A 26,847-nucleotide genomic window follows, 5' to 3' on the forward strand; every position below is an offset into this window, starting at 1 on the left:
ATAGATTTCATAGAAATTCGTATATTCTGATAAAAAAATCTCGATAGTTTAGGTAGGCACATGGGCAGCTTATATCAGAGAAAAACTGTTTACATACGATTTTGGCTATGCTTTGATTGTCCAGGTTGTTGTAGACATAAATATATTTATGTATCATTTTAAAACAAGAATTGCTGATTGTTGATGTAAAGGATTTTATACAATATTTGTACAAATATTATAAGAAACCAAATCTGACATGGTTCCTGATAAATGTACTAAAGAGGTCAATTATAAATTATGTTATGTTGTTGTGTAAAAAATATAACTAGTTAAAGCAATAAGCAAGTTTATATAGCTTTCCGTACTGCCTGGGTTTGTCCATCTTGGCTGAGTGGCGAGCAGCTGCTCTCTCCTGGAGCGTCTTGGCAGAGCGTTGGGTGTCTGCAGAGCGTGGCTTCTCCTTGCTCTCCTCCTCCTCCTCTGTAAAAGACAATTATGTAACTACCAGTACACATGTACAGTCAGGGAGTTACCACAGTGTTACAGAGGGACCTTACATACAGAATCAAAAATTATTTTCTGAATAATTATGGTGCAGGATTAAGCTGATATCATAATACACATAAATTCAATTCAAGCTATTCACTTACTTTTTACTCCAATCAAATAACAAGAAAAAAGATCTTTACTGTGTGCTTTTTAAACAAAGACTGCTTAGTCTGCATAGTTCCTGTAATCTACAAACAAACCCAGCCAAAAAAATGACAGTTAATTCTCCATCTTTTCCCTGGAAATTGACAACATAGCTGCTGGCTACAGGTCTCAAGTGTGAGGGTAGTTAAAATTTAAAGGAGAAATGTCTATGAACAAGGTAATAAACATATTGAAATAAGTCACATTTTAAAGGGACTAGACACCAGATGGTCCCAAAACCGGCAAATACAGTAATTCATCAAAACAAGCCTAAAACTGTCAAAAGGGGTAGCACGAGGCCGATAATGCATCCCTTGACATGATTAAAATAATATTTTGTCACTGTCTCAGCTGATTTTACCTGTTTAAAATAGCGCATAATAGTTTACCAGTTCATAGTGTGTATATTTAGCATGTGAAAGTCACGCGATTAGTACAGATACATATACCAACATTATTTTTAAATTGACTGGTATTTACGGGGTAGACAAACCTAGTAAATTTTTAATTGGAAATTTGCAAAAACTGCAAAAGATACGTTTGTCGTAAGCGATGTGATACATCAGTTAGTAAGATTCAATGGGTCGTACACAATGATATCAATTGTATGTAAGTTTTTAACAATTTTCTTTAATTCTTGCAATTGTATCATCTGGTGTCTAGTCCCTTTAACAAATAACCGAACTAACTAAACTTTAAGGATGCTTAACTGTTGAAACTTAATATATCACGTGAATACATTAGGACAATTCATGTACACAAATACAACAAATATCATTTGCTTCATTTACAAAAATCAAAGTCTAATGTATTCACAACATTATTTTGTTTTGTAATTCCAAAAAAACAAAAGGACAGAAAACACAGAATAACAAGCTTTCCTTTAAATCAGCAAAAATGTGCAGAGTACAGCTTGGTATCATGAACTCAAAGTTTAGCTCAAAATTCAAATCTGTTTTAAGTACCAAATTATTTTGCGTGTATGACACTCTTTTTTTCTAAGAAATGATCTAAAATGATGCTTTTAAGTGAATTCTGAGTGATATTTTTACTAAAATTTAGAAAAAAAAGGTACATGCCACCACCCCAGATTTCGCTACTGGAATCTTATGAATGTCAATTTAGCTTGCACAAAGCACAGCTTGTTTCTGTGTACTCTTGCCCATGATAAAAGGAAACATCTAAACTGGAAACTAAGTCTGCAGTAAAAGAATAAAACATTTACAACAATATCACAGTGAGTTCTCATCTGTAACCACCATATATGCCCAGGAGTGCAAAATGTTTGAAAGATTCCCTCCAAGAACTAAGTTGGCGTTCAATAAACAATGTCACTGACTCCATAAATAGAGGTTAAGTCATGGGTATCATGTCAAAATTTTGAATGTTTAGACAAAAATCTTTTATCAATTTTGAATGATGGCGTATCAACTTGCAGATTTATACATTTTCTGGTACTTCTTTAATTCTTTGCATCTATCACATAAATTATATAAAGTAATTGAGAAAATTGAATTAAATTATTCATAAAGGGTCACTTTTGCAGATTGAGCACAACAAGGGCACATATACCTCCTTCCCTCAGGATCTCAGCTAGTAATGATAGCTGCATCAGTACCTGGCCAGAACCTTGCTTTGTGACATCTGTCACACTTACATCTGTATAGGTATCAAGTCATTGTAACAAGATTGTTTTTCATTTTGTAATCACATGTATAATGTAAAAATTGTGATGCTGATTAATAATTTACCTTCTATTCACTAGTAATGTTTCAAATTCATTCACTACATCTTAACATGTTCATATGTTTGAGAAGTTTTGCTGATATCTCTGCCCACACCTTCAATAGCAAGTTCTGTCACAAGCCCGCCAATGAGCATGGTGTTCACATTAAAGAGCCCCTCCTGCTATTCATTTTTCTACATACGGTAAATCTTCCAAAGTACAATCTCGCCTGCCAAAACCCCACACATCTAACCCTAAACCCTAACCCCATACCTTCAGTTACAGGTACCTTCCCCAGCCCAACCATGTGTACAGTGTTCACATTTCAGAGCCCATTCCAATACACTGTGATCTATATTATCAACAATCCCCAGCCCCTCCCTTCACTCCCTGTACCCTACCATCTATGACAGGTTTCTCTGCCAAGGCCCTACTTTCAACCCCCAACTCCTACTGTAAATCCCCACCCATCTAATTACTACCATTCAATCCCCACCCCATACCTTCAATAACTGGTTCCTTCCCCAGCCCGCCCATGAGGACACTGTTCACATTCCAGAACCCCTCCTGGTACTCTGACTTCTGGACTTTCATTTCCTCTATTTTCTCCAATTTCTTCTCTTTCTCTCTGAAAAAGGTTAGATAAAGATACCATATCATGCAAGAAGGTGACAACAAATCTAAATGGACTGGTTCAATTATATTTCATATTGGCAATTTGTTTGGTTAAACACCAAACAGTAACTTGGAGTTACTTGTTGAAAGAGAAATTGATTATCTTTAGCCTTCATTTTATTTTCAATTGCATTACAAATGCTTTTCAGCATATAGAGCATCTTATGTCTCATTTGTCAATATTTGTTAACAAATGAGCTCTTATTTGTACAATGACGCTTTATCTTAGTAACATTTCAATACTTATCGCAAATAACATACACAGACAGCATTTTGTTCACTTTTCAAACAAAATTTCTTTTCGATGTCTGACCCAATAAAATGTGAACCTGTCCCTTTAAAAACACCAAAATTTTAGCTTTACTGAAAGCTCTATAATCGACATGCAATAGAATCAAACACAGTTGGCTTAAACATGCTTTGCTCGATTTCCTCATTGACTTAAACTGGATGTTAAGGACCCAACTTGTTTCAAATGAATGTAATCATTCACGCTTTGCTCAAACTTCCCAAAGGTTGAGGTATTTTTGCCCGTCTGGGTGAGTAAGAGCCAACGGGTTTCAACTGTATTTTTGTTTCATTTTCGTTGAAATAACCAATTTTACTTAAATGACTTTTTTTATCATCATGCTGTACATTAAGATGCTGGGTGTCATTCATCCATTCAATTGAATAATAAAGAAAATATATTTCATCAATAAATAATATGTTCAAGAATATAATCCAATGCTGACCACCACTGACAATCACCCGCCGACAACCACTAGGCTGCACGAGGCTCCCATTGCTACAGTGGCAGGCAGGCATTATTGAAATATCTACAGAAGAATCAAACCCTACTACAAACAGGGAGCCATACTTGAGTTCAGTTTGCTTGCTGGTATGTGTTGTTCGGCTCACAGCTGGTTTTAGGTATGACAAATGCCCCGTAGTGCCAAGGGTCGCGGGCAATCCTGTTGGCGCCAAATCATCCTCATCATCATCGTCCTCGCCTGAGTCATAGAAATGGAACACGGCTGCCATGTAGTCAGTCTCCTGCAATACAAGAAAAATATCACCTTGTACTTTGCTTAATCCGAAAGACAGTATTGAGCTGATGATGCCCATTCCACAATTTTGATATTGAAATTTGGGACTAAAAAATTTCTTACACTTAAATGATTTCTTAATAAACTGTACCCACAAAGTGAATTACTCTTCACAATGTCAAAAGTCCTCCAATCTCAATTTTCCTGATCTCTATTGTTGAGATAATATTCAATGTTTATATAAATGTGAGGATGAACCAGTGGTATAGGTGTCAACTAATGCAATAGGTCGTGGGTTTAAACCCAACCATGGGAAGTTTCTTATGGCCCCTTATATTGGACATCAGTACCGGTTTCTACCGCAGAAACAGGCCTGATTCTACAATCCATCAGTTTTCTTCACAATCCAGCTTAAAGGAAAATATCCCTGGGATTGATGTTCCTAGTAGTAAGAATTAACTTCCTTGAAATTCATAGGCCTTAAGATGTGCCAATTTTTTTTTTAATATATCTGGATAAAATCAACTATGAGGGCCTCAGAATGTGTATCAGTGATGGGTGAAATACAGCTTATCCATCAGACTGTCCTTATTTCTTATAACAAAACAGGGATATTTGCCTTTACAAATTAGTATAAACTTAGTGAGCTCTTTACTCACCTGAGTAGATAGATATTTCAGGTAGTCATCGCTGGTGATGGTCGACTTCCACCACTGTAGCCACGAGGCGTACGTACGAGCAACCTTGTCCTGCACATACGATGGGAACTCCTCCGTCGCCGTCACTAGCTGCGACATCTTTGACGGGTTACGCAAAACCTCATGAACTTTGTCCATGTTCGGCGTCTAGTGTGAGAAAAAAAAATCTATTTTTATTTTACAAATTTTTACTATATTCTCTATAACAAGGATTACCTGTAGTGTCTTAGCTTCCATATTGTACAATATAATCTGAAAATTAATTCTGAGAATCTCTAAAAATTAACAAAATCACATTTGAAAAAAAAGAAGAGAAATACAACAATACAATGGTAGATGTAGAAAATCAATTTAACTTAAATGATTTATTCAGAAATTAATTCAATACTTGAATAAACTTCACATATTTTGAAATACAAAATTGATATCATATGTGGTGGGTAAATATTTGGTACATTGATGTAAAAAGAATTGCAAGGCAATGTGATCATGCACATAACATGATGCAAGCTTGTATTTCGGCCTTGATTTATATTTGGCACAAAGATGAAATATATATGTAATAAGATAATTACATGGAAGTAAAAATAACTTTATACTCATGTGCAGCAAAACAACACAAAATACACACAAACAAAAAACATCACCAAACATACAGCAAAAACATACAAAACGCAACAAAATCTTGACGCTGAAATTCCAGCAACGGAGCATCGCAAAGGTTGTCAACACTAGTCAAGAGTTTTTTTGTGAAGTCTAGAGGGAGAAACTCGTCAATATTTTGGCTGTGCATAATGTTATTTGAAATACTTGTACAACTAAGGTTTCATGTGAGTTTTTGGAACGGTCATTAAACTTAAGACCTGGAAGTATTTGTGCCACTCTGTTGCCAGGGACACAAATGCTTCAACAATTCTTCAACAACAGATGAACTACGAATCATACCAACAGAAATTAACATCACAACATACAAAAGATTAAACATAGTAGTATACAACATATAACTATATGCTACAGTTTTATAATATAAAATGAAGAAGAAACGCCTGAAATAATAAGGGTGTCATGGGCACAAAACTACATAATGCATCTCTACAAAAAGCCCAAACGGTGTCAAACCAAGGCCATTGCATATAACGCGGTGGTGAGTCACACATACTTACAATGATTGGAATCAAATCAAACTAAACAGATGTAGACAACCATTAGCAAGGTGAATACGACATATTCAATGAACATCGAGCCATGTAACGATAGCTATTTTTAGATTATAACCTACATTTACAGCCAATGAGATCATCTATTGGCCACCAATGATTAATCATTTACAATTGCAACTTACAAATTATTAAACAGTCATGATGCTTCTTATCTCAGTCAGTGACTAAAAAGAGCTTACTGACGTTTAGCTCGCCCCTTTTTTCATTAAAATATGACACAATATGTTCTAACTGTTATATATAAAGCATTTCTTGTTTTAAAATTTGTTATTGAGGTACATAATTTCTCCTACTACCACATCATCTGACAAACAACTTAAAAAAATCCAAGACAAGATGCATTTGTTTGTCAAGGTTTTTCCCCCAATGTTTCATTCCCTGAAATTTAGGCATATTCATTTCATGGCCAGCATCATCTACCTTGTAACATTTAGCAGCTGGTCTCTTGTAAATTTCATGTGCTAATCAAATGACAAGTTCTAAATCATCCACTGTTCGCGCTAGTGCTCTGTTTTTTCTGGATATTTAAAACAACACACTATCTCGATCACAACTAGACGGTGAGCATGACAAATACAACATTCAAATCTTGCATAAAGATTTTTACAAAACATCTCTAACACACAATATCTGAAAGCACAAAATCAACATTCACGTCAATAAACATGATTTTTAGTAACCTCAAACAGTCTTCAACCTGAAAAAGCAAGTTTTGTTAACTGAAGCTCATTTCCTCGAACAAAGAGGTTCTACCAACTTCAATCAAGGCAGTTTAAACTCTACAAAGTCCAGAAGGCAACAAACATCGTAAAGCGCAAAAATAAGTATTGTGGGCCATCAAGTAAAAAAAAACATCATAAAATTTCTGTATGACATCTTCAATCTTGTGCTTCTATATTTTTTGCTTGCAGATACAAATACAGGATGTAGATTGCCTCTCCTTGGTCAAAACATCCAAAGAGGATGTTAAATAATTGAAACTCATCTATGCCCCTATGTTCATAAAGTAACTTCAACTTGTGAACTGTCTTAGTCTCACAAAATTTATCATGACAGTGACAGCCCACATTTGTTTTGTTTACGCTGACATATATCAAGCCAGACACTTTCTTTCCAATTCCAACATATGTCTACACACATTACCATATTGAACAACTCTTGGACTGGGGTCTGAAAAACAGTCATGAATGTCTTACCTGTTTGTCTATATGCATTAACACATGATCAATTACCTATCACCAATATCATTCAATATTCTATGAAATAATAAAACACCTTTTCTTATACAAATATGTAAGATTTTTTTCCTTAAAAATTATAAAATGATGACAAGTATACTACATTAAAATGCAGCTTTTTTACTTCTTTAAAAAACAAACAATAATTATATAATTAAGAAAAAGGAAAAATACCTGTGTAATCATATTTTTGCATAAATGGCCGTTTTTATGAAAAAAGTATCTTACATTGTTTACATATTAAATTTTATTATCAACTTCTATATTTTCTTTCATGTTTCTGTACGTTGAATATCACTTCAAGAAACCCAAACGAAGGTAATGTGAAGACAATCAAACCAATGGTGAGTGGGTTTCAACAGCTTGTTATTCTTTCATTCATCATTAAAGGGACTTGACCAAAGATTTATGTTTGCAACAATATTTTTTTTTTAAATTGTTGAAATTTAGTTATTTTACTTTAACTTAACTAACAATGACCAAACAGCAACTGGCAATTAAACATTTGAAAAAAAAAAATGTAAATCAAAGTCTATAACGATTCAATTTTCAGTAAAAACAGAGCATTTTCTGTTACATTTCTAACTAATTATTAACAAAAGATCGCTACTCTGAATTTTTGATGATGTTTTAAAATTGTTACAAGCATTTTCTTCAAGTTTAATACTCCTTTTTATTTTTTTTATTTCTGACCCTTCAAAATGTAAACAAGTCCCTTTAATAAATTTCTTGACAACATGATCAAATTGATAACATTTACATCTAACATAAATCTAACATCATACATTATAAGACATTAAATATACCGTTATTGGGTAAAGGGATAAAAACGGAAAAAAATAAAAATGCAAAAGGGAAATACATGATTGTTTTAATTAGGACACAAAAAGAATATTAAGCATTATTTTGATGTACGGTACACAGAGCTCCATTACCAATTTCAAAGCTTCCTCAAGACTTGCCTGAAATGTTGTTTTAAATACATAACACTTTCTTTTATATTGACATACATGTACAAATTCTATTCAATAGTACTTGCAATCAAGTCTTTAAGTATCTACCTCAATATACCTCAATAATTCAATCAGTATACTGTTAAATATCAGTGGGAGGTTTTTAATTGAAATTTTACATGAAACCACTATTACCGTTACAAACACTAAAGCAGATTGTTCACACAAATAAATCAAAAAGGCTCACACAGTTGACCAAAAGCAAAGTCAATCTATCATTCAGAACAAGAGCATCGCAAGCGATCACCAAACTCGTCTGTTGTTGTTGTTGTTTCAAGCAAAACGGACATTCCTCAACAATTTAAAATGCCAGAAGGATAGGCCTGCCATGCTAAACATGTGCATATTGTCTGTTAGGCAACAGGGGCCGATTGTTCGGAACTTTGTTAAAGTTAACAACATAATTAATGTCATAATTGTTAACTCAATCGTGTTATTCCAGTCTGGATCGAAAAATATGACCGTCGGGTATGCTGTGTGGCCGGTAACCTCCTCCTTGTGTCGGATTTTTCTCTCCGAACCAGAAACTCATGATAAAGTGATCTGCAGTGTTTCTAACGAGATTTGAGACAACTTTTTTAACTGTACATGTTCTGTTTAAATATATCAGCACACCATAGTAGTTTACATATAAAATATACCAAAGATGTAGTTAATCATGCTATTAACTTTAACAACGTTCTGAACAATAAGCCCAATGTAAACCAAGTTTCATTTCATACAGGGTTCTCAATAAGTTTTGGTTGAACCGTCTGAAATAGTAAAGTAACCGACCAGCTTCTACTTATTCTACTGAAAATTCATTTAGTTTTCCAAATTTGAACCGGCCCTATTGCCATTTGAAATGTCCATTTTGGCCGGCAGCCGGTTCTTATTGAGAACACTGTCATACTTTAAATGTTTTATGAGTTATTGCGAAGGTCAAATTTCCCAACCCCCTCCTACTAAAATTTCTCAACTTTTCTGCTTAAAAAACCCCAGACAAGCTCATAATAGATAGCAAACATGCAGGTTTCATTCATGTTCCAGTGGTCCATGATTACAAACAGTCTCAAGTCTGAGTCTAGACACAGGCTCAGAAAAGCACTGTTATTACATATCAAAGAATCATCTTTATTCCATTTGTTTTACAAAATTAAATGTAAATAATTGATCAATTTCAAATAGCAATAAATTCAGCAAGCTTCATCATCAACACTCAACTTAAAGGAAAGTTGGAATGAAATGAAGATTTGCCACTTGAGTCTGAACTCAGACTTGAGACTGTTCATGGTCATAGCCCCTGATCTGTTCGTTGGTTTGAAAAAGCAGTATATGGAGTTCATATTATACAGGAAAATAATATGATTTGGGTTTGCAGTATATACAAGATGGGGATATCATGTTTTTCAGTACATTCCAATGCTAAATCCATTGCCATCCAAGGTTTCAGTAAATAAGACTATATATCCATTGCCAATGTTCTTAGTCACAGCTGATAAGCAGTTTGGCCATCATGCACAAATCTAATACATACCTCTATACCGTCCTAACAAAACAGTTTATAATTAAAAAATAATCTCATCACATAACATCTAGCTCAGAACAAAGAGCTTAAATCAATCTCTGGTAATTCAAGAAAGCATTTCTAGCAACTATTCATGAGCTGCGCAAAGAAAAAGTCAGTCTTACTGTAAATATGACATTTCATGTACCCATTTTTTTTTAAAATATATTTTCTTTAAAACATTCATTATCCTCAATGCAATTTGTGCATCTGGTTGTTGTTTTTGTTTAGTACAGGAACATTTTGATATAATTCTTACTTGTGTCATATTTACAATAAGAACTATTTCTTATTGCTGCGGTTCTCATAATTATTAAGTGCATTTTTAGAACTCAAATAATAAAAATACAACAGTAAGGTAACAAATTTCTGAAAGCTTAAAAAGCATACAAACTTGGCAACCTTTACTTATCTTCACGAAAAATGTATACAGCACAATGAAAAGTAAACTTAGTTCAGTATTTTTCGTTAAAGTGACGTAAAAAAACAAAACTGGAACACTTACAAGAGGTGCGAACACATCCTCGCCCTGGAAATTCTTGGGTGGATTGTTCGGTCTGAAATATAGAAGAAGATTGTCATTTGCATTGAGTTTTAGGACTTTATTTAAAAACTATTACATTCACACAATAAGTATACCATGTCATGCTGCACTTACTTTTTTTATCACATTATATATGATATATAACACTAGATTAAAACAATATATGCATGATACCCTACCGGTTACTACGACATTCATGAGAAATAGCTCTTGATTCTCACTCATTAAAATAATTTTTATGTTGTGATTTAACACCAGAACAAACAAATATCCTCTATATATTGATTCTCTTGTTTGGTGCACTTCTTAAACGCTTTTAAATAATCCAAGTCAAATGCTGAGGCAACGTATCAAGTTTGAGCTCCAATAAGTGGTGAGATATTTCTGGACTTACGTTCTGACCCACTGTTTAGGGTCCATCTCTCCCCACGGGGCCTTGATCTGGTCCTTTGTGAAGATAGGGTTGATGACACGGTCCGAGCGTTTACGCACCAATGAGGCTGACGCCATGGTTCCTGTCATGTTCACTGAGTCTGCACATGGGACAACATTGTCATCCTGCAAAGAAAACAATCACTCAATAAAACCAAATAGATTTTAAAGTGGACTATAGTGTTAACTCTTCCATTCAAACTTCTTCTTTTTTTATTTGTACAGGGGTGAGCTTAAGTTGGTCTTTGGTACTTCTTTGCAAAATAAAACAAAGCTTGATTTCCATCATATATAAAAAATATATCATGTTTAAATCAAACCATCACCAATATGACCTACATTGATTCCATGGCACTGACAAAAACAACATTTTAATATTTTTTCTTGGTACAAAAATCAAATCATACCCTTGTAGGTATTTGGCAGTTCACGTATTGTTCCCATGTGATAAACTTTTTACATAAAACCAATTTTACAAGTTGAAAACTAAAAAGCGTGTACTCACATCATCCAGCTCAAGGTGTTGTGCAGGTATTGTCCTCATAATCTCATGGTAGACCTCACGTATCTCGTCACCTAGGAACAGGTTACGGTCCAGTTGCTTAACCGTCGCAGCATCAATCTAAAAATCACAATTTTAGTGCATGAAACTTCTACCATTACCTTTGGATTCCAGATATTTTTTTTTCATTCTTCATTTAAAACATAAAATAAAAAAGAATGAAAAATAGCAATGGTCAATTAGCAAATTAATATTTTGAAATTATGCCTTACACTTTTGAATTAAACATATTTTATTCAACATATACAAACAAACTACACAGAATATGCACATATACACAAGTTGTCTATAATATTGAAATGGATTGGAACGAAAGCATAGCTTATAGAGTTCTTCTCCGTACACTTTTGTAAATTAAATAAAATAATTTAGGTTTCTGGACTTTATCTCAAACCAGTCACAACAATAGTTATAACTCTAACCAGTCTGTCGTTTATTGGTCACAAGTATGTTACCACTTGTAAACCAGTCGGTCTTCAACCAGTAAAGAACCTACCTCATCATTCAGGTCATTGTAGACAGTGGCATATTTGTCCAAGGTTATGGACGACATACACACACGCTCAGACACACGCACATCTGATGCTCGAACCTCCATCTTTGGAAAAAAATAAACTTGATACATTTCAGGTCTAATTTACAAACATTTAAAGAATTAAAATTATGATTATATTTTCCTGCTTTATTTGTCATCTAAATAGATTTGTTTAACAAGTGTGTGGTATACTTATAAAGCTCTGATTGTAAAATGGAAAAGAATTGATATGAACACAAGATTGATTTGAACACAAAGCAGACCTTGTTAGGCATTTTCGTCTTCACTGTAGCTGGCTGTGCATGCTTGGGTTCTCGTAGAGGAATGCTGTAAGCAGAATTAATTCCACAAAGTGACAGAAAATGCTCCAAGTACATTTAACAAGATGCATATACAGGATATAAAAATAGCATAAATTGAAATAGAAATCAATGCAAAATCACTGTAAATGTTTAGACGATAAATAGATTTCTGTACAATGTTCACATAAGAAGCTAATATTCTTCTTAGAAAGTTAAGAACTTATCAATGCACTTATTGTTTATCAATATTTTTTGAGTGTTTAGTTGAAACTAAGAGCTTTATTGGCCAGTGTAGGCAAAGTTTACTTGGTTTTGCAAGTAAAACTGTTAAGTTTGATTTTAATGACACTAAATATTTAACTGAATGTAATGATCTTTTGATATTTTGTTAGTTGATAATATGGCATCAAAAGTCTTAAGTTTTAGAATTGAACAACCGCTCAACCAGAGTCACACAAAGTGTAAGACCTCTCGCGTGATTTTATCATTAGGCAGAAATTCTAAGAAATTCAGGCAAGATTTATTCACATGGTTACAACAATTTAATCCAAGAAAAACCAAATGATATAGAAGGCGTCTTATAATTAGGAAAGTATTTCTAAGTAAAGTAATTAGAATTATTTTCAGAAAATAATTGCTATTATTTCTCATCACCCAGAAATACATACCTCCTCTGTTCATGAACCTTCCTTTCTTTTTCTTCCAGCTCCTTCATCTTTTTCTCCAACCTAGCTTTCATACCATCATGCTTCGAGCTCCTGGTGATTGCCTGGCATAAAGGAAATTAATATCAGTGATTTAATCATTGGGATTGTTTTGATAAAATTTGTTAATTCCTGCATCAAGCTTTCATACGACCATGCTTCGAGCTTAGGTTGATCTCCTGGAAAAATGGAAATCTGTATCATTAAAAAGCTTAAAAATAAATTTGTAAAGATAAAACTTGTAAATTCCCTTTGTATATTATTTTCAAAAGCAACATTATGACCACCTTTCTTCCGGCTCTGTGTGATTGCCAGGATATTGTGAAGGTCATGGATGAATTATATAAGGGAAGTTTAATGTTAATGAGCTGTGTCTTAATCAATTTTCAATTTCTCTATCCATCAATCGTATGAATAAAGCCTGTAAGCACATTGCACTACTAATATAATGGCCGATCTCTATGCACCTCCAACTAATTTAACACATTTAATATCGTGGGTCAAACTAGCACAAGCCTAGCACAATTTTGGTTTAATGCTTGCAAAACTGGTTAAGAATAATACCAAACCAGAAAAGCATTATCAAAGTTCTAAAACTCAATGAATTTAGACTAATTTAACCAAACTTTTATTTTAACGACAGTGAGTGTATATACAGATATTCACCTGCAAAAGTGGGGGCATGTCTTCGTCTGCCTTGACTTCCTCCTCCGCCTTGCCGAGCAGACGAGCGAGGTCAGCGCTTATGTATTCTCGTCTCTCCTCCTCACGCGGTGTTTTTTTTGCAACCTCAACTTTTACCTGCGGTAAAACATTAAATGACATTGTGAAATATCATTAATGAAGGAGTTTTCAATGCAGTTATTGGTTAAACCATCTTGAACAGCAGAAAAGAGAGGTAATCATCTCCATATTGTGGAAATAGATTATTACTGCACTATCAGACCATTTTTTACAATCAATATGAAATCAACATGTTCAGGCTTAATTTCATTGAATATCAATAGTATTAAAGGTGGTACCATATTTCCCGTTGATAAAGCGATCCGCTTATCAGACAACCCCCTAACTTTGCCCTTAAAATCTGGTGATTTTTGTATAGACTCGTTTATAAGACAGGTCGATTTTTGAAGCAAATCTAGCACTTTCAATTCAAGATAAAATCAGGGCCCAATTTCCCCGTCTTATCAGTGGGGAAAGATGGCATATTGTAGTTGAAACAGTTTTTCTGTATATTTAAACATCTTGCAACAATTTACTTGAGTATCAACCCTCTCAATCATATAAAGGAACCTACAGGGACAAAGCCTACAAGACAACAGACACTCAACAAGACACTTAAATACCATAATCAGTAAAAGTAAACAAACCTGATTCTCCCTTTTATTCATCTCCTGTAGCAGTCGAACCTCATGTCGCTCGAGCTCGTCTACACGCACGTCCTCGCTGATCCCAAGCTCTTCCATCAATGTTTCCCCTCCCACAAACTCCGGCAATGAGTTGGAACGCTTCATCAATACCCTCTGTTTTGAGACTGTCTCCTTTGAGATTCTGAATGTAAAAATGATTGAAATGGTATCAAATTCCAACCCCTCTACTAGATTCCATTTCACAAATAGCTTCTTGAACGTCCTTTCAGCTATAAAATGCAGCTATAAGCTGCAAGTTGTCATAATGAGGTCCACATCAATGAAATTATTTGATTAAGTACATAACAATCATTAATTACATTAATTTACTGTTATAAAGTGACCGTGACTTTTACATTTAAATTAAACATACATATTACAGATACTGTAGTTTTGTTAAATATTGGGTTTGGGATGGCATCTATATAATATTGCATGTACCGTTATTGTATGAGCATTTGCAGCTCAGAAGACAATGGACCCATATACAAGAAGATTAAAATCACATGAATTATTGACTACAAGAGTATCAAAACCAGATGCCGGATGCATATGTTAAACTGTTTTTCTCACTCATTCAAGCGACATAACTCCAAAAGACTTATTGGACTTGCCACATATAAGCATAATTTAATATATAACACATGCACAAAAGTTTCATGTTAATATTCTTTAACCATTTTTAGCTTTGGCCCAAGTTTTTGCAAAAAAACAATTAAGTCAACATCAGCACTATGACAAAACATGTTGCTAAAAAATGCCCCATTACAGACAAGCTGAAAAAAAGGTTAAAAGCTTACCCTGAGGACTGGGATTCCTTGTCTGACAATCTGGATGGAGGATGTTCAGAAACTGAAATAATAATTAATTTCTTCTTTCAAGACCGACAAAAAATAAATCCCTATGGGCATGTTCTGGTTGAAAATAAGAGCAATACGAGGGTTGTCTGGAAAGTTTTGAGACTGCGTTCATAAAAAAACATACCACTCTTAGGATGCATTTAAAATTCTATCAGCTGACAAGTTTATCTCATATGAACAAATCCTGAAAGTTTCAACAATATACTACAAACACATACACACTTGCTTGAATATCTGTCCATACCACTCTTCCATGATATTATGAACAACTGTCCTTTTTTTTCTCTTCTGAACGGAGTCACTGATTTCCCTCACTGTCCTCCGCTGGTCTTCTTGTAACCTGTCTCGCACTGAATTTACGTCACTTTCACTCACGACTGACGGTCTGTCGCACACATTTCCATGCCCGTCACTAAAACGTCAATGCCAGCGAAATACCAAAGCCCTTGAACATGTTGGCTTTGATTTATCCCGTAATAGTATTTGTAGGAGCTATCCCGCTGCGAACACCGTGTTTAATAATAGCATGCTGCTTCGTGTGTGACGTCAACGTTGCAGTTTTTTCGTACATCTTCGAAATACCTCTTTACTTCCGTTGATCGTTACAAACATGTCTACAGTTAGATGGCTTCAATAAATTTCGCAGTGATGCAGCTGACGTCATACTGTCGTCATATGTTTTTGACGTGACATTTTGGCATCTATTATTCAGAAGGAGTAGTATATATGAATTGTGAACAGTTTTCAGAAAGAGTCAATTTCAATTACACAGTTGTTTATTGTTTGTTGATTTATATTAAAAATGTTTTGAAATATAGACACAGTCTTAAAACTTTCCAGACAACCCTCGTATATAGGGACACAATGGATTAAACATGTATTTTACAACAATTGCTATGACTCCGTATTGGACTATGACTGCCCTCGATAATAACTAACTTTGTATAACAGCAGAAAATATTGAATCCAGAAGTGAGTCCACAATTGAGTGTGTGTTTGTCCGGGGCTATCATTTGACTACTTGGTGGCTCTACATCATGTAAATTGTATGTTTACATAAGCAAAATAGACATCAACATCTTTAAAGAGCGTCCAAAAATATGATAAACATGTGAGTAGGATATAATTACCAGAAACTGAAAAAGGCAAAAACAATGAGTAAATTGAAGAAACATAGATATGCTTGATGTCAATTCACGACACGACCTAATAATGTTTAAAGTACGAAATAATAAATGCAGATGAAAGCTCACATTGATATTGTTTTCTTCTTTTTTGGTTTGGTTTATAAATGAAATTTAATTGGCGTCAATCTGGAAATCCAGGAATGTTTAAAATTGAACAGCTTTTTTTTAAATTACATCCTTTATTTCCATCCCCCATCAATTATCAACTTGTTAAAGAAAACAGAGCAAAGCATGAAAAATGACTTAATTCTTAAAGTCAACTTAATATAAAATATTTATGAGGTCTGTTGTTTTTTTTGTTCAGTTATGACCATAGTGTCATTACTTGATCAGCAAAAGTTATTTCAAAGAAAAAAACAATTATAACATGATGAAGCTAGCACCTACCCTCTGATGGGGTTCCTAATTCCCGTTCCGGCAGGTCCATCACCAACTCAGACACCTTTGTCATGTCCAAGGTCGGCATGTTCGCTATTATCTGAAATGTACCAGAACTAACAGTGAAAACTGTCAGATAATTCATGTATTTAGTTACTCTACATAAATATGCAGGAACACCTCTAGTAACAAGGGCACAGCAAATTAGCGCCAAATGCTTGCCCATGTTTCACAGTTAATCCAGGGGCATATCTTATAACGGTGTCCAAACTTTCAAATTGGGGAATTAAAAAATATGTCAGCTAAACTGATAGAACTACATGTAGCTATAAAAGTGAGCATAGTGTCATCTTTAACATGTGCAAGAAGCTTTATACATGTATGACTATCCTATGTCACTAAGTACAACATTGCTTTTATCTCACGTTATTAAACTGATTAAAACTCACCTTCCTAGCCTCATGTTCTGGGCTTTTAAATCGGAAACGCTTGAGTTTTGATTTTGGTCGACTGGTTTCAATCTGAAAAATAAGATTTTATACATAAATATCCCCAAAGAAAGCTACTTATATGAACATAAAACAGAACAATAGAGTAAATCATTGACGTTTTGGTTAGCATTAATTTTAAAATCTTTCACAAGGAATCCAACTTTCAAAAAAGCTAATACTTTGATGGTTTTATGATCCTTGTCTTTTTTTAATCAATTGAACATCACTTGATAAACCAGATAACCACTCGATAATGTCAAAGATATGGACCTTGCTTCACTACCGGTAGTAACATATTTACCAAGTTAAATTTAAATATCTAAAATGATTATCCATAGCCATAATTAAAGTTTTGCACGATGATCCAGCATACAACACCACCACCAAAGCAATGAAATTATCTCTAAACTTTGTCTTTATAAAACAGATAAGGTAATAAACATGTACACAAGCTACACAGACACAGAGTGGCGGTAGACCCTACCAAAGCTTTATATGTCATCCTGGCTGGCGGGGCATCAGACCCGGCCAGCTGGGGGGTGTACATAAAGTCAGAATCCTGGGAGTCAAGGTCATCCCCACCCCGCATGTCCCCCACCAGGTAACGACGAATCATCAAGATGTTCAGACTGGAAAAAAATTGTATTTCGGTTTCTGGTATCAGATGTGATTTTCTTTTATTCAATATAATTTAGATTGATTTTGTATATAGCGTTGTAAAAACTGAAATCAAGTGCAATATTTTATTGTATTGATGTTACTTAAAATCAATTATTATTATTTGTATAAAAAAGCAATAGAATGTTCTATGGTTCATAGTTTTAAGTGGAAAATTTCAAAGCAAGTTTATTCATTTTTTTAAACAGATAACATTTCGAGCCCTTTTTGAACAGAAAACAGTATTTCACAACAAAATGATATCTAAACATGTTTTGCAAACAGTTTCCAAGATATTTATGTTACAGTTCAACGCAACAAAAATAAGAACAATACACAAATGATAATGAAGCTTTGACAATACTTTATTTTTTTACTTTTCAAAAAATAGACTAGTCATAATTTGTTATGATTGTTTTTACATACAACTTGTTGGCATCGAGTGAAAGCTGGGCTTTGAGTCGACTCATATTTGCAGGTCCACTGAATATTCCCCTGCTGTTTAGCACTGTAAAAATTAAGTTCACTGTATTATGTTCACAAATTACAGTTAATACTGGGTGATTATTTTAATCATCAAAAAAGCCTTTGATCAGAGTTTGATACGCTAACAGTTACCACTTGGCCATCACCATCAATGATATAGAGTTAACTTTACAAGAGCACCATCACTTGTCTGTTATTTTCAGGTTAAAATGGGTATAACCAAACAATAACGAAAGCCAGAGTTAGGGACCTTGCTTTGAATGTGTGCACATTGACAGTTTATAGACACTGTAAACATATGTACGGTACCTAGTTTCATCTGTATGTTATGAAGGTTTTTTGAGTGACGGCCAAAGTTTTTGGACACGCCAATAAAGATACCAGGGCTATGTCAAGAAGCAAATACCTCACTTTTTGCCTCAAAAAACAGACGGGATTAAATCTGTACGACATTACCAAACTTACCCTCTGCTTTTTTCAGATAATGTAGGAACAGTTGTTCACAGACGGTGACAATGTGCACTGCTATACGTCGGTTCAACTCTCGGTTCTCCAAGGCACTCTGAGAAAAAGGATAGGATAAAAGTAATTTTAATTTGGCAAGACAACAATAGTACAACAAACATCATTTGATCCTTAGAACCAGATACAGGTCATAAAGATCTTCCATTAAAGCATTTGGAATTGGAAGTATGTAGTGCTCCAGCTAGGCCTAAATAGAGGGTGGGACATTCTGTTTTTTTCCAGTACCCTTTGCCTTTTTTCTACACCCTGCTGTGCCCTTTTGTTTGATAGAGTAAATTTTCAGAAGTAAGTATAAAATAATAAATTTAATAATTTTGACTCTAAAGTAAAGACAAGAAACGCCGCAATGCGACGAAACCAGGTTTTTAATGATTGACAGAAGAATTTCAGCCTGTGTCTGTTTTTCTATTTTTAGTAACAGTGACCTTGACCCTAGGGACCCCAAAATGCAATCCATTGAAAGATATCCATAAACTCTTCCTATAAAACCAAGTTGTGTCAAGATATGTCAACCCTAACTTAAGTTATTCAGTTTCAACCATTTTTCTATTTTTAGTAACAGTGACCTTGACCTTGAACCTAGGGACCCCAAACGCAATCCCATGAAAGGTCTCCATAAATTCTTTTTATAGACCAAGTTTGGTCAAGATATGTCAACCCTAACTAAAGTTATTCAGTTTCAACCGTTTTTCTATTTATAGTAACAGTCACCTTGACCTTGACCCTAGTGACCCCAAGCACAATCCCATGAAAGGCCTCCATAAACTCTTCCTATTGACCAAGTTTAGTCAAGATATGTCATCCCTAACTAAAGTTATTCAGTTTCAACTGTTTTTCTATTTTTAGTAACAGTGACCTTGACCTTGAACATAGGGACCCCAAACACAATCCCATGAAAGGTCTCCATAAATTCTTTTTATAGACCAAGTTTAGTCAAGATATGTCATCCCTAACCTAAAGTTATTCAGTTTCAACCGTTTTTCTATTTTAAGTAACAGTGACCTTGACCTTGACCCTAGGGACCCCAAACGCAATCCCATGAAAGGTCTCCTTTAATTCTTCCTTTAGACCAAGTTTGGTCAAGATATGTCATCCCTAACTAAAGTTATTCAGTTTCATAGGTGAGTTTGATGCCGCTCGGCCGCAAACGCACGCCCGCCCGAACAACGACGTTCGCCATTCTATGTGAAAACCTGGTTAATAACAGGTAAGATATTTATAACAAACTATTAGTATTGAAAGTAGTTACAACTCATACACAATCAGAATTGAACATTGGCCCTTGCAAGTGCCCAAATAAGGCACATTCAATGCGCATCAAAAGAGCCCTTTCAGACCTAGCACCCTGCCCTTTACAAATCATGACTGGAGCGCTGGTATGTCTATGGAACACTAAGAATTTCTCATTTATTGTACAACATTCTGAGAAAATATAAAATCGTTTGCAATTAAAAAATGCCAACTCCACAAACAATCCTTTGTTTAAATACTTATTGACATTGTGGCCCTTGACAACTTCCAACCTTTCACCCTCAGAAATTTCATAAAAAAAATTGGGTGTTCATGTTCTTTCAATGATTAGTTTTTGATAGTTTTAGCCAATTTTTAGGGTGTAATATTCATAAAAACTTCCTTTGCCTGACATCCTGCAAACGACTTTTTTAAGTAACAATCACGTCTCCAAAGACGGTATGAGATAAACGCAGACAGGGAACCGATCTCTTAATCTCTCAAAAAGGACACTACTACCGGAGGCGATGTTATCAAGAACAATAGGAGCAGTTTCGTACATAGGAGAGATTTTTAACTGTACAGTAACACTGTAGAAAATCACTCAAAAACATGTACAAAAATTCTAGAATTCTCAATGAAGTTTCCTAGTTTCTGACCGAGAAAAAAATAATGGGAGTAATTCACATTAGATTACATAGTCTTCAAACTAGGCCAAGTCAATCAAGTACAAATAAAATAAAGTAGAAGATTACCATCATTTTAGTATAGGTAATAAACAGGCAAGATAATGTGTGCACAATTAGGTAATAAGAAAAAAGAAATGTTCCAATATTAATGCTTTTTCATTTAAACTTATTTCCTACATGCATTTAATAATTGGTAAAATTCTGTTGATGAACGCAGTATGACATAAAAATATAATAAAAGAGCATTATTAAAGAAAGAATTGTTCCCACAACTGTGAAAAGGAATTATATTTAATGGAAGCGCATTTACTGCAATTATTTTAAAATTCTTCAATTAAAGAACAAGGAAACAGCAGAAAATTAGACGTCTTAAAAATAAGAATTTGGAACGGAAACATCCTCATTTTATTGTAGTAATTTTTAAAATTAAAATATGAAATAAAATAGCAGTATGGCTTCATTCTCTGTGAATGGTACAAATTTATTATTTCTATCGCTTTCTTCCTTACCAGAAAAGGGTCATCAATTTGTTTCCTAATTTCTGGCCAGACTCCTGTAACCTCCCCCATAAGGATGCCGGCCTGAAAAACAACATAATCATTTGGTTCAAAATTGTTTCATATCTTAAGTTGCAACACTGACATATCAACAAACCTGGAGTCAAAGCAGGAATGCTTTACAAAAACAAAACTCTTTTGTTCCATTAAGACTAAAAGAAAGATATTAGTAGCTGTACTCATTACATCTAATATTGATATTTATATAAGAAATAACAAGAGCCAACGCAACTAATTGTATGTTGTTTTTTCTGCTGAACATGTGGCACTTCATGTGTGTATTGTCCCTGGCAATATGTGGAGCAAAGTTCAATGATATATTTTGAAGGATTTTTGAGTTATGGCAAAGGTTTGTGTTTTGCACAATCAAGCTGCCATAAACAACACCAAAGTTATACCTCAACTTGTTTTCTTCACACAACAAATGTACTTAAAGTTTGAGTGTTTTCAATGGACTGTGATGTTAATTGACATATACACTAAATTAAAACACTGAGTACTATCTGTGCTGGGCTTTGCCCGCTAATTTTAATTTTGAAATCTGGGTCACCAAAGATGAATCTTAATTTGTGTCCTTAGTTGCTTGTATGATTGTCTGTGACAGTACATGTACTGCTGCGATTGCAGGTTTGTAGAGCATGCATAATTAATTCTGTGACAAGTGCCAAATCTTATGATAAAATTAAATTGTCATGATGTTACCCATGATCAAACTTAGTAAAAAAAAAGGGTTACACTACCAGTACTAAGGTATGTTTGATAATACACAAGTTGTTTATTATTTGATATTTGAAGGTGTAAGCCACGACAACAGTGATTTGTATACCAGGTGTTGTTGGTCCTCAAACGTCAGGTGTGGGACATCAGGCCTCGGGGAGAGACGTCTGCGGATGTAACCTGCTAGCTTGTCAAATGACATTGGCTGGGACTTTATCTCCTCCTGGAATGTCAACCATCAATATATCTGTGTTCAAAATAGGCCTTTTCACAAAATATAAGAATTTTGTTCATGAAATTATTGTTTATAAGAATGTTTTTCTAAATCGGTGTCCAATGTCCCTTCGAATCCAGTTAAGAGTTACCATCTACTGTGACATTATTTAAAATTCTCATGATCAAATTATTTTACCTAAACACACAGTCTTGAATTCAAATATAAGGTTTGTTTATAGTTTCACTGCCCCAAAATAAAACAATAAAAAATGTCCTACATGTAGGTAGGTCAGGATTTCATTATTTAGGTCATGTTGTATTTGAATATCATTGTCAAACTTCAAAAGGGAGCCATTTGATCTAGACTAAGGTTAATTAGAGATCTCTATAAAAATGACACAATCAGGCATTTTATGATGCAAGAGATCAGAAAAAAACTTGTCTGAGGGCGATTAACAAACTAGGGGCAGTCGGAAAACCAGAAACAATTTTTTTTTGTTATGCCTAACTCACATCAATAGGAGTAACAGGTCTCTCCAGTTCTATATTGGGCTCCTCTTCCTTCACTGAAACAGATAGTGTAAGTATTTAATTATACAATAATAATATATTGTATACATTTATTTACATACTGTACATGAACATTTATTTCGTTATCTTCTGAAGGAATGCAAGTTCTCACAACAAAATAAAATTCATAATGATTAAAGAAAACAAACAAGTATATAGTTCAATAACTTAATCCTCTTTTAGGTACGAGGTCTTGTTTGAGAATTTTTATTCTTGAAAAAGTAATTAAAAAAATCCAATCAGGTCAGAAACGGTAAATGTAACTTTGTATGAAATGTGAATAAAATTCATGTTGAAATGATAACACATCATCAAAAGTACAATCAGATCTCTATTAATAACTAGTGTATGTATTCAATCAATTGCCCATCCTCTAATAAATGCCCTCCCCCCACTTTAGCCCCAAAAACAACCAATTCTGGGACAAAATCGAGGAAAAACATTGCCTCCTTTAAATGCCCACCCCCTTTTGAATAAAACAAACCTTTCAAACAATGAGTTTCCTGATTTCCTGCTTTATTTACGATCTTACTTCACTTTTTTTTGTCTTTACGTCCTAATATTATAATGATGACTGATTTTTATCTAAGCAATCATCTCTAATTAACACTCATCCCCTACTTGGAACTCGAGTAAGATTCTAATAAACGCCCAGGGATAATTAGAATAATTACAGTATTTAAAATGTGACAAAAATGCTCTTCTTCGCCAAAATACATTGTCAATGCTATTGAAAATTGTTTTTAGACATAGATTAACAAAACTTGCCAGATGAATGTGTTAGTAGAGCAACAAATTTGAAACAAAGTTTACAAACAGAATTGCCAACATATATCTGTGACTGAGTCCAAAATAAGAACAAAATAGCATACTGTCTTCGTGGGGGAAGGGTGCAAACAGCGACAGTGGTCCCAAGACCCCACTGATTCTCTTCTCAACATCATTCTGAAAACAAACAGAAATGTTGTTTTTTAATTAAAAATTATCTTCCTCTTTTTTTATAACCTGATCAAATAAATTAATGAACAGCATTAATGGGCATTCAGAAATGCAAATCAATTATTTTAACTATAAAATCAACTATTATTGAATTACATCCATTACTGTTTAAAATGTGTTCCTCTCAAAAAAGCAACACTCAGCAAAAATATCTTTTTTTTTGTATTTTACATACAACACCCAATATTTTCTTGAAATATTTATAAATCTGGTGCAAACACTCACATTATCATATCCAGGCCAATTCATGGGGTACATCTCCCCTTTCTTTTCTGGAGGCTCATAATGCTGGGGCTTTCTCAGGGCCTTGAGCGCCCCATTGAGAGCCCTTTCCTCCCGGAATCTTGTGCCAGCTGATGGCATCTTGTCAAGCAGTTAACACCAGATCTAACCTACAAAAAAGATTTTATTTTCACATTAATATAGTTCAGGAAATGAAAAGACTGATGCAGTCAACATGTTTTGTAAACATGTTGATCTTTTTTCAAATATATTTGTTCCCATTTGTCAATGAAATCGCACACCCACAGTTATTTTCCTTAGCTTAGTACTAAGGAGCACTCCTACTCAGGTGATACTGCCTTTTAGCAGGGAACCCTCAATAACCTGTGACCATGATTAGTGTGGTACATATCTTGTCAGTTTTATAATGTTTAACTTGAGATTGAGATGATATCATCATCATCATCATAGTAAGGTACTAAAAATCTTATATAAAATCACTTTTTTTCTTTCTCCAGCGAATCTTTATACCAAACTTGATCGCACAAACATGGTGGTGTTCAGCACCTAGTCTACCTAAATCGGCCGGCATCAAGTTTTTTGACGATTTTTTTACAATGGCAGATTCGTGACGTCCACCATCCCAGCAAAAAGTAGAAGAATCCTTGCGCAAAGAATCCTCGCCACAATTTTGAAATTATCTCCTATATAAATTCAGATTTCTACGAAAATATTATTTCCTATTTTTAAACACATATTTATTTATGTCATTATGCCCAAAAGACATGTTCAGGTATCATAAAACAGTAACATGTATCGATTGTTTATCAAGTATCCCGATATCTGTTCATCTGGGACAACTCTGACAGGTTGTGTACATGTATAATTGTCTCCGAGACCCAGAAAGCAAATACATTAATGTGAAAATAACGACTCTAATGACAATTTCAATCTGGTTCAGATCACTGCCGGGTTTATATTGAACAACTTTGTCTTTATTATTCAACATTGATGGATAATATTACTATGTAGTCTTTCGCCCGTTGGTAAATGGCAGAGAGTTGTACAGGGATACATAAAAAATGTCAAAATAATAAAAAAAGTATCCCTGATCGCTCATTATTGTAGCTAGTTCAGCACCATGAAACAAGTTCTTGTAAAATGGTGTCATTTTTATACAATGACTACTTCCTAATTATACAATGACTACTTCCTAATACTCAAGACTCTTTATACCCTTTTATTATGTAAACAAACAGCCAGTTTTTACAAATTTGGAACACTTGCAGTGATTTTTATTTAAATTTTCAAAACCACCTGTGGCTTTACAATTGGGAAAATAAGCGCGTTAATTCCCACAATTGGGAAAATACAATGAACATTAAAATGGTCATTTAAAATAACCAGTAACAAAGACACCTATTAAAACTGTTTCAACTCTCTTTAATGACAGTTACTATCATCAAAAGATGTAAAACATGATTTTTGTGCCACATGATCCCTAAATTCTCACCAAACAAATTGCAATTTCAGCTTTCTGGTCTATCGGTCTATTCCTGGTTATATGTTAATTAAATGCAAGATCTTAAAAAACACAATAAACAAAGTTCAACTGAAATCATACATAAGTAACAAAAAACCATCGTACTTTTAGCATAATACAATCGCTTAAATTGCAGTTACTATCATAAATACATGAGCTACTCATCTTTATGATTAAACTTTTAAGTTAAATGTTACATTTACACGGAAAGTTGAAGTCAAAATGTCGAAAATCGTAAACAAATTGATCTCTGTTTCAAGACAAATTACATGTGTCACGGTGATGATGATCAGAAACGGTTTATTTCCCGGGCCCTATCCCGGATCGAACCGGTTCCTGCTAATATTGCGCGTTCGCATCGTGTTTAAAATGCATTGTTTTACGAAATAAAAACATAAAGCACAATTAATATTTGAATGTTTTATTCATTTCTGAGGGGAATTGATACCTATTTTTGGGAAAATATGGCTATTTTTTGGGAAAATTGGACGATTTTCGGCTAGGGGAAACAGCCGTTATTCGGCGGTAAATTTCACGAAAAAAAATCACTGACTTGATATACAACCAACATATCTTTTGTGTAAGTGTTTTATGTTCTCTATACATGTTTTTGACATGAACATGTAAGTTAATATGTGTTTAAAAGTCGGCATTTATATTTGAATGATAGTGGAGATTATTATCGCCATGAGGGTCATTCACAGAACATCTGCTTGCTGCATTCAGTTGGGATGATAGGTGTCTTGAGTCTATCATAGCCATAAAATTTCCCATCGCCTACAATAGAACATAAACTGAGCAATTTGACAGGCGGCTGGTTAAAGACATGTCACTTACTTTCCATTGGAATTGGATATCACTAATAATGGCTAATTAGTGCATTTATAACTGAAGAACATTTGCGATATCACATAATATTCAGAATAGCAGAATATCAAACCAGCATCCAACTCCTTCCAATTTGAGCTACTATATCCGAAAATATGTCACATTAAACATCCGCCATGTTTGTTTATCTTCACAACGACAGAAAATTACTTTCTCGGAACGATTTAAACATTTATTTCAAAATTGTCTGGACAAATAATGAAAGTTTATCATACATTATGTAAATACAAATACTTAAAACGGTCTTACCCATTGAAGGTAACAAATATTACATGTTTTTGTTTTTATTATTTCTGACCAACTTGGAACAGTAATATTTTTTCAC

At 34.1% G+C, this 26,847-nt stretch overlaps 1 protein-coding gene across 2 annotated transcripts in view; it reads right to left on the reverse strand.

Moving 5' to 3' along the window:
* The window catches only part of LOC128228917 (coiled-coil domain-containing protein 87-like), a 31,108-nt gene extending 4,261 nt beyond the window's left edge, over window positions 1-26,847 (reverse strand). Inside the window, exons 1-25 of one of the 2 annotated variants that reach the window (XM_052940464.1) lie at window positions 26,772-26,847; window positions 24,095-24,261; window positions 23,743-23,815; window positions 22,814-22,866; window positions 22,194-22,307; window positions 21,320-21,391; window positions 18,832-18,928; window positions 18,307-18,388; window positions 17,708-17,852; window positions 17,182-17,253; window positions 16,742-16,832; window positions 15,108-15,159; window positions 14,269-14,449; window positions 13,565-13,699; window positions 12,863-12,963; window positions 12,156-12,219; window positions 11,854-11,955; window positions 11,301-11,417; window positions 10,758-10,921; window positions 10,325-10,376; window positions 5,966-5,986; window positions 4,764-4,949; window positions 3,936-4,111; window positions 2,905-3,029; window positions 348-462 (exon numbers count right to left, since the gene is read on the reverse strand). In XM_052940464.1, the coding sequence (XP_052796424.1) occupies window positions 348-462; window positions 2,905-3,029; window positions 3,936-4,111; window positions 4,764-4,949; window positions 5,966-5,986; window positions 10,325-10,376; window positions 10,758-10,921; window positions 11,301-11,417; window positions 11,854-11,955; window positions 12,156-12,219; window positions 12,863-12,963; window positions 13,565-13,699; window positions 14,269-14,449; window positions 15,108-15,159; window positions 16,742-16,832; window positions 17,182-17,253; window positions 17,708-17,852; window positions 18,307-18,388; window positions 18,832-18,928; window positions 21,320-21,391; window positions 22,194-22,307; window positions 22,814-22,866; window positions 23,743-23,815; window positions 24,095-24,232 (2,528 nt within the window). In that variant the 5' untranslated portion in view covers window positions 24,233-24,261; window positions 26,772-26,847. The remainder of the gene's footprint in view (window positions 1-347; window positions 463-2,904; window positions 3,030-3,935; window positions 4,112-4,763; window positions 4,950-5,965; window positions 5,987-10,324; window positions 10,377-10,757; window positions 10,922-11,300; window positions 11,418-11,853; window positions 11,956-12,155; window positions 12,220-12,862; window positions 12,964-13,564; window positions 13,700-14,268; window positions 14,450-15,107; window positions 15,160-16,741; window positions 16,833-17,181; window positions 17,254-17,707; window positions 17,853-18,306; window positions 18,389-18,831; window positions 18,929-21,319; window positions 21,392-22,193; window positions 22,308-22,813; window positions 22,867-23,742; window positions 23,816-24,094; window positions 24,262-26,771) is intronic. The other variant, XM_052940465.1, reaches the window with a different exon arrangement.

Source organism: Mya arenaria, chromosome 3 (genome assembly GCF_026914265.1).
Source record: "Mya arenaria isolate MELC-2E11 chromosome 3, ASM2691426v1".
In the NCBI taxonomy this organism is placed as follows: Eukaryota; Metazoa; Mollusca; class Bivalvia; order Myida; family Myidae; genus Mya; species Mya arenaria.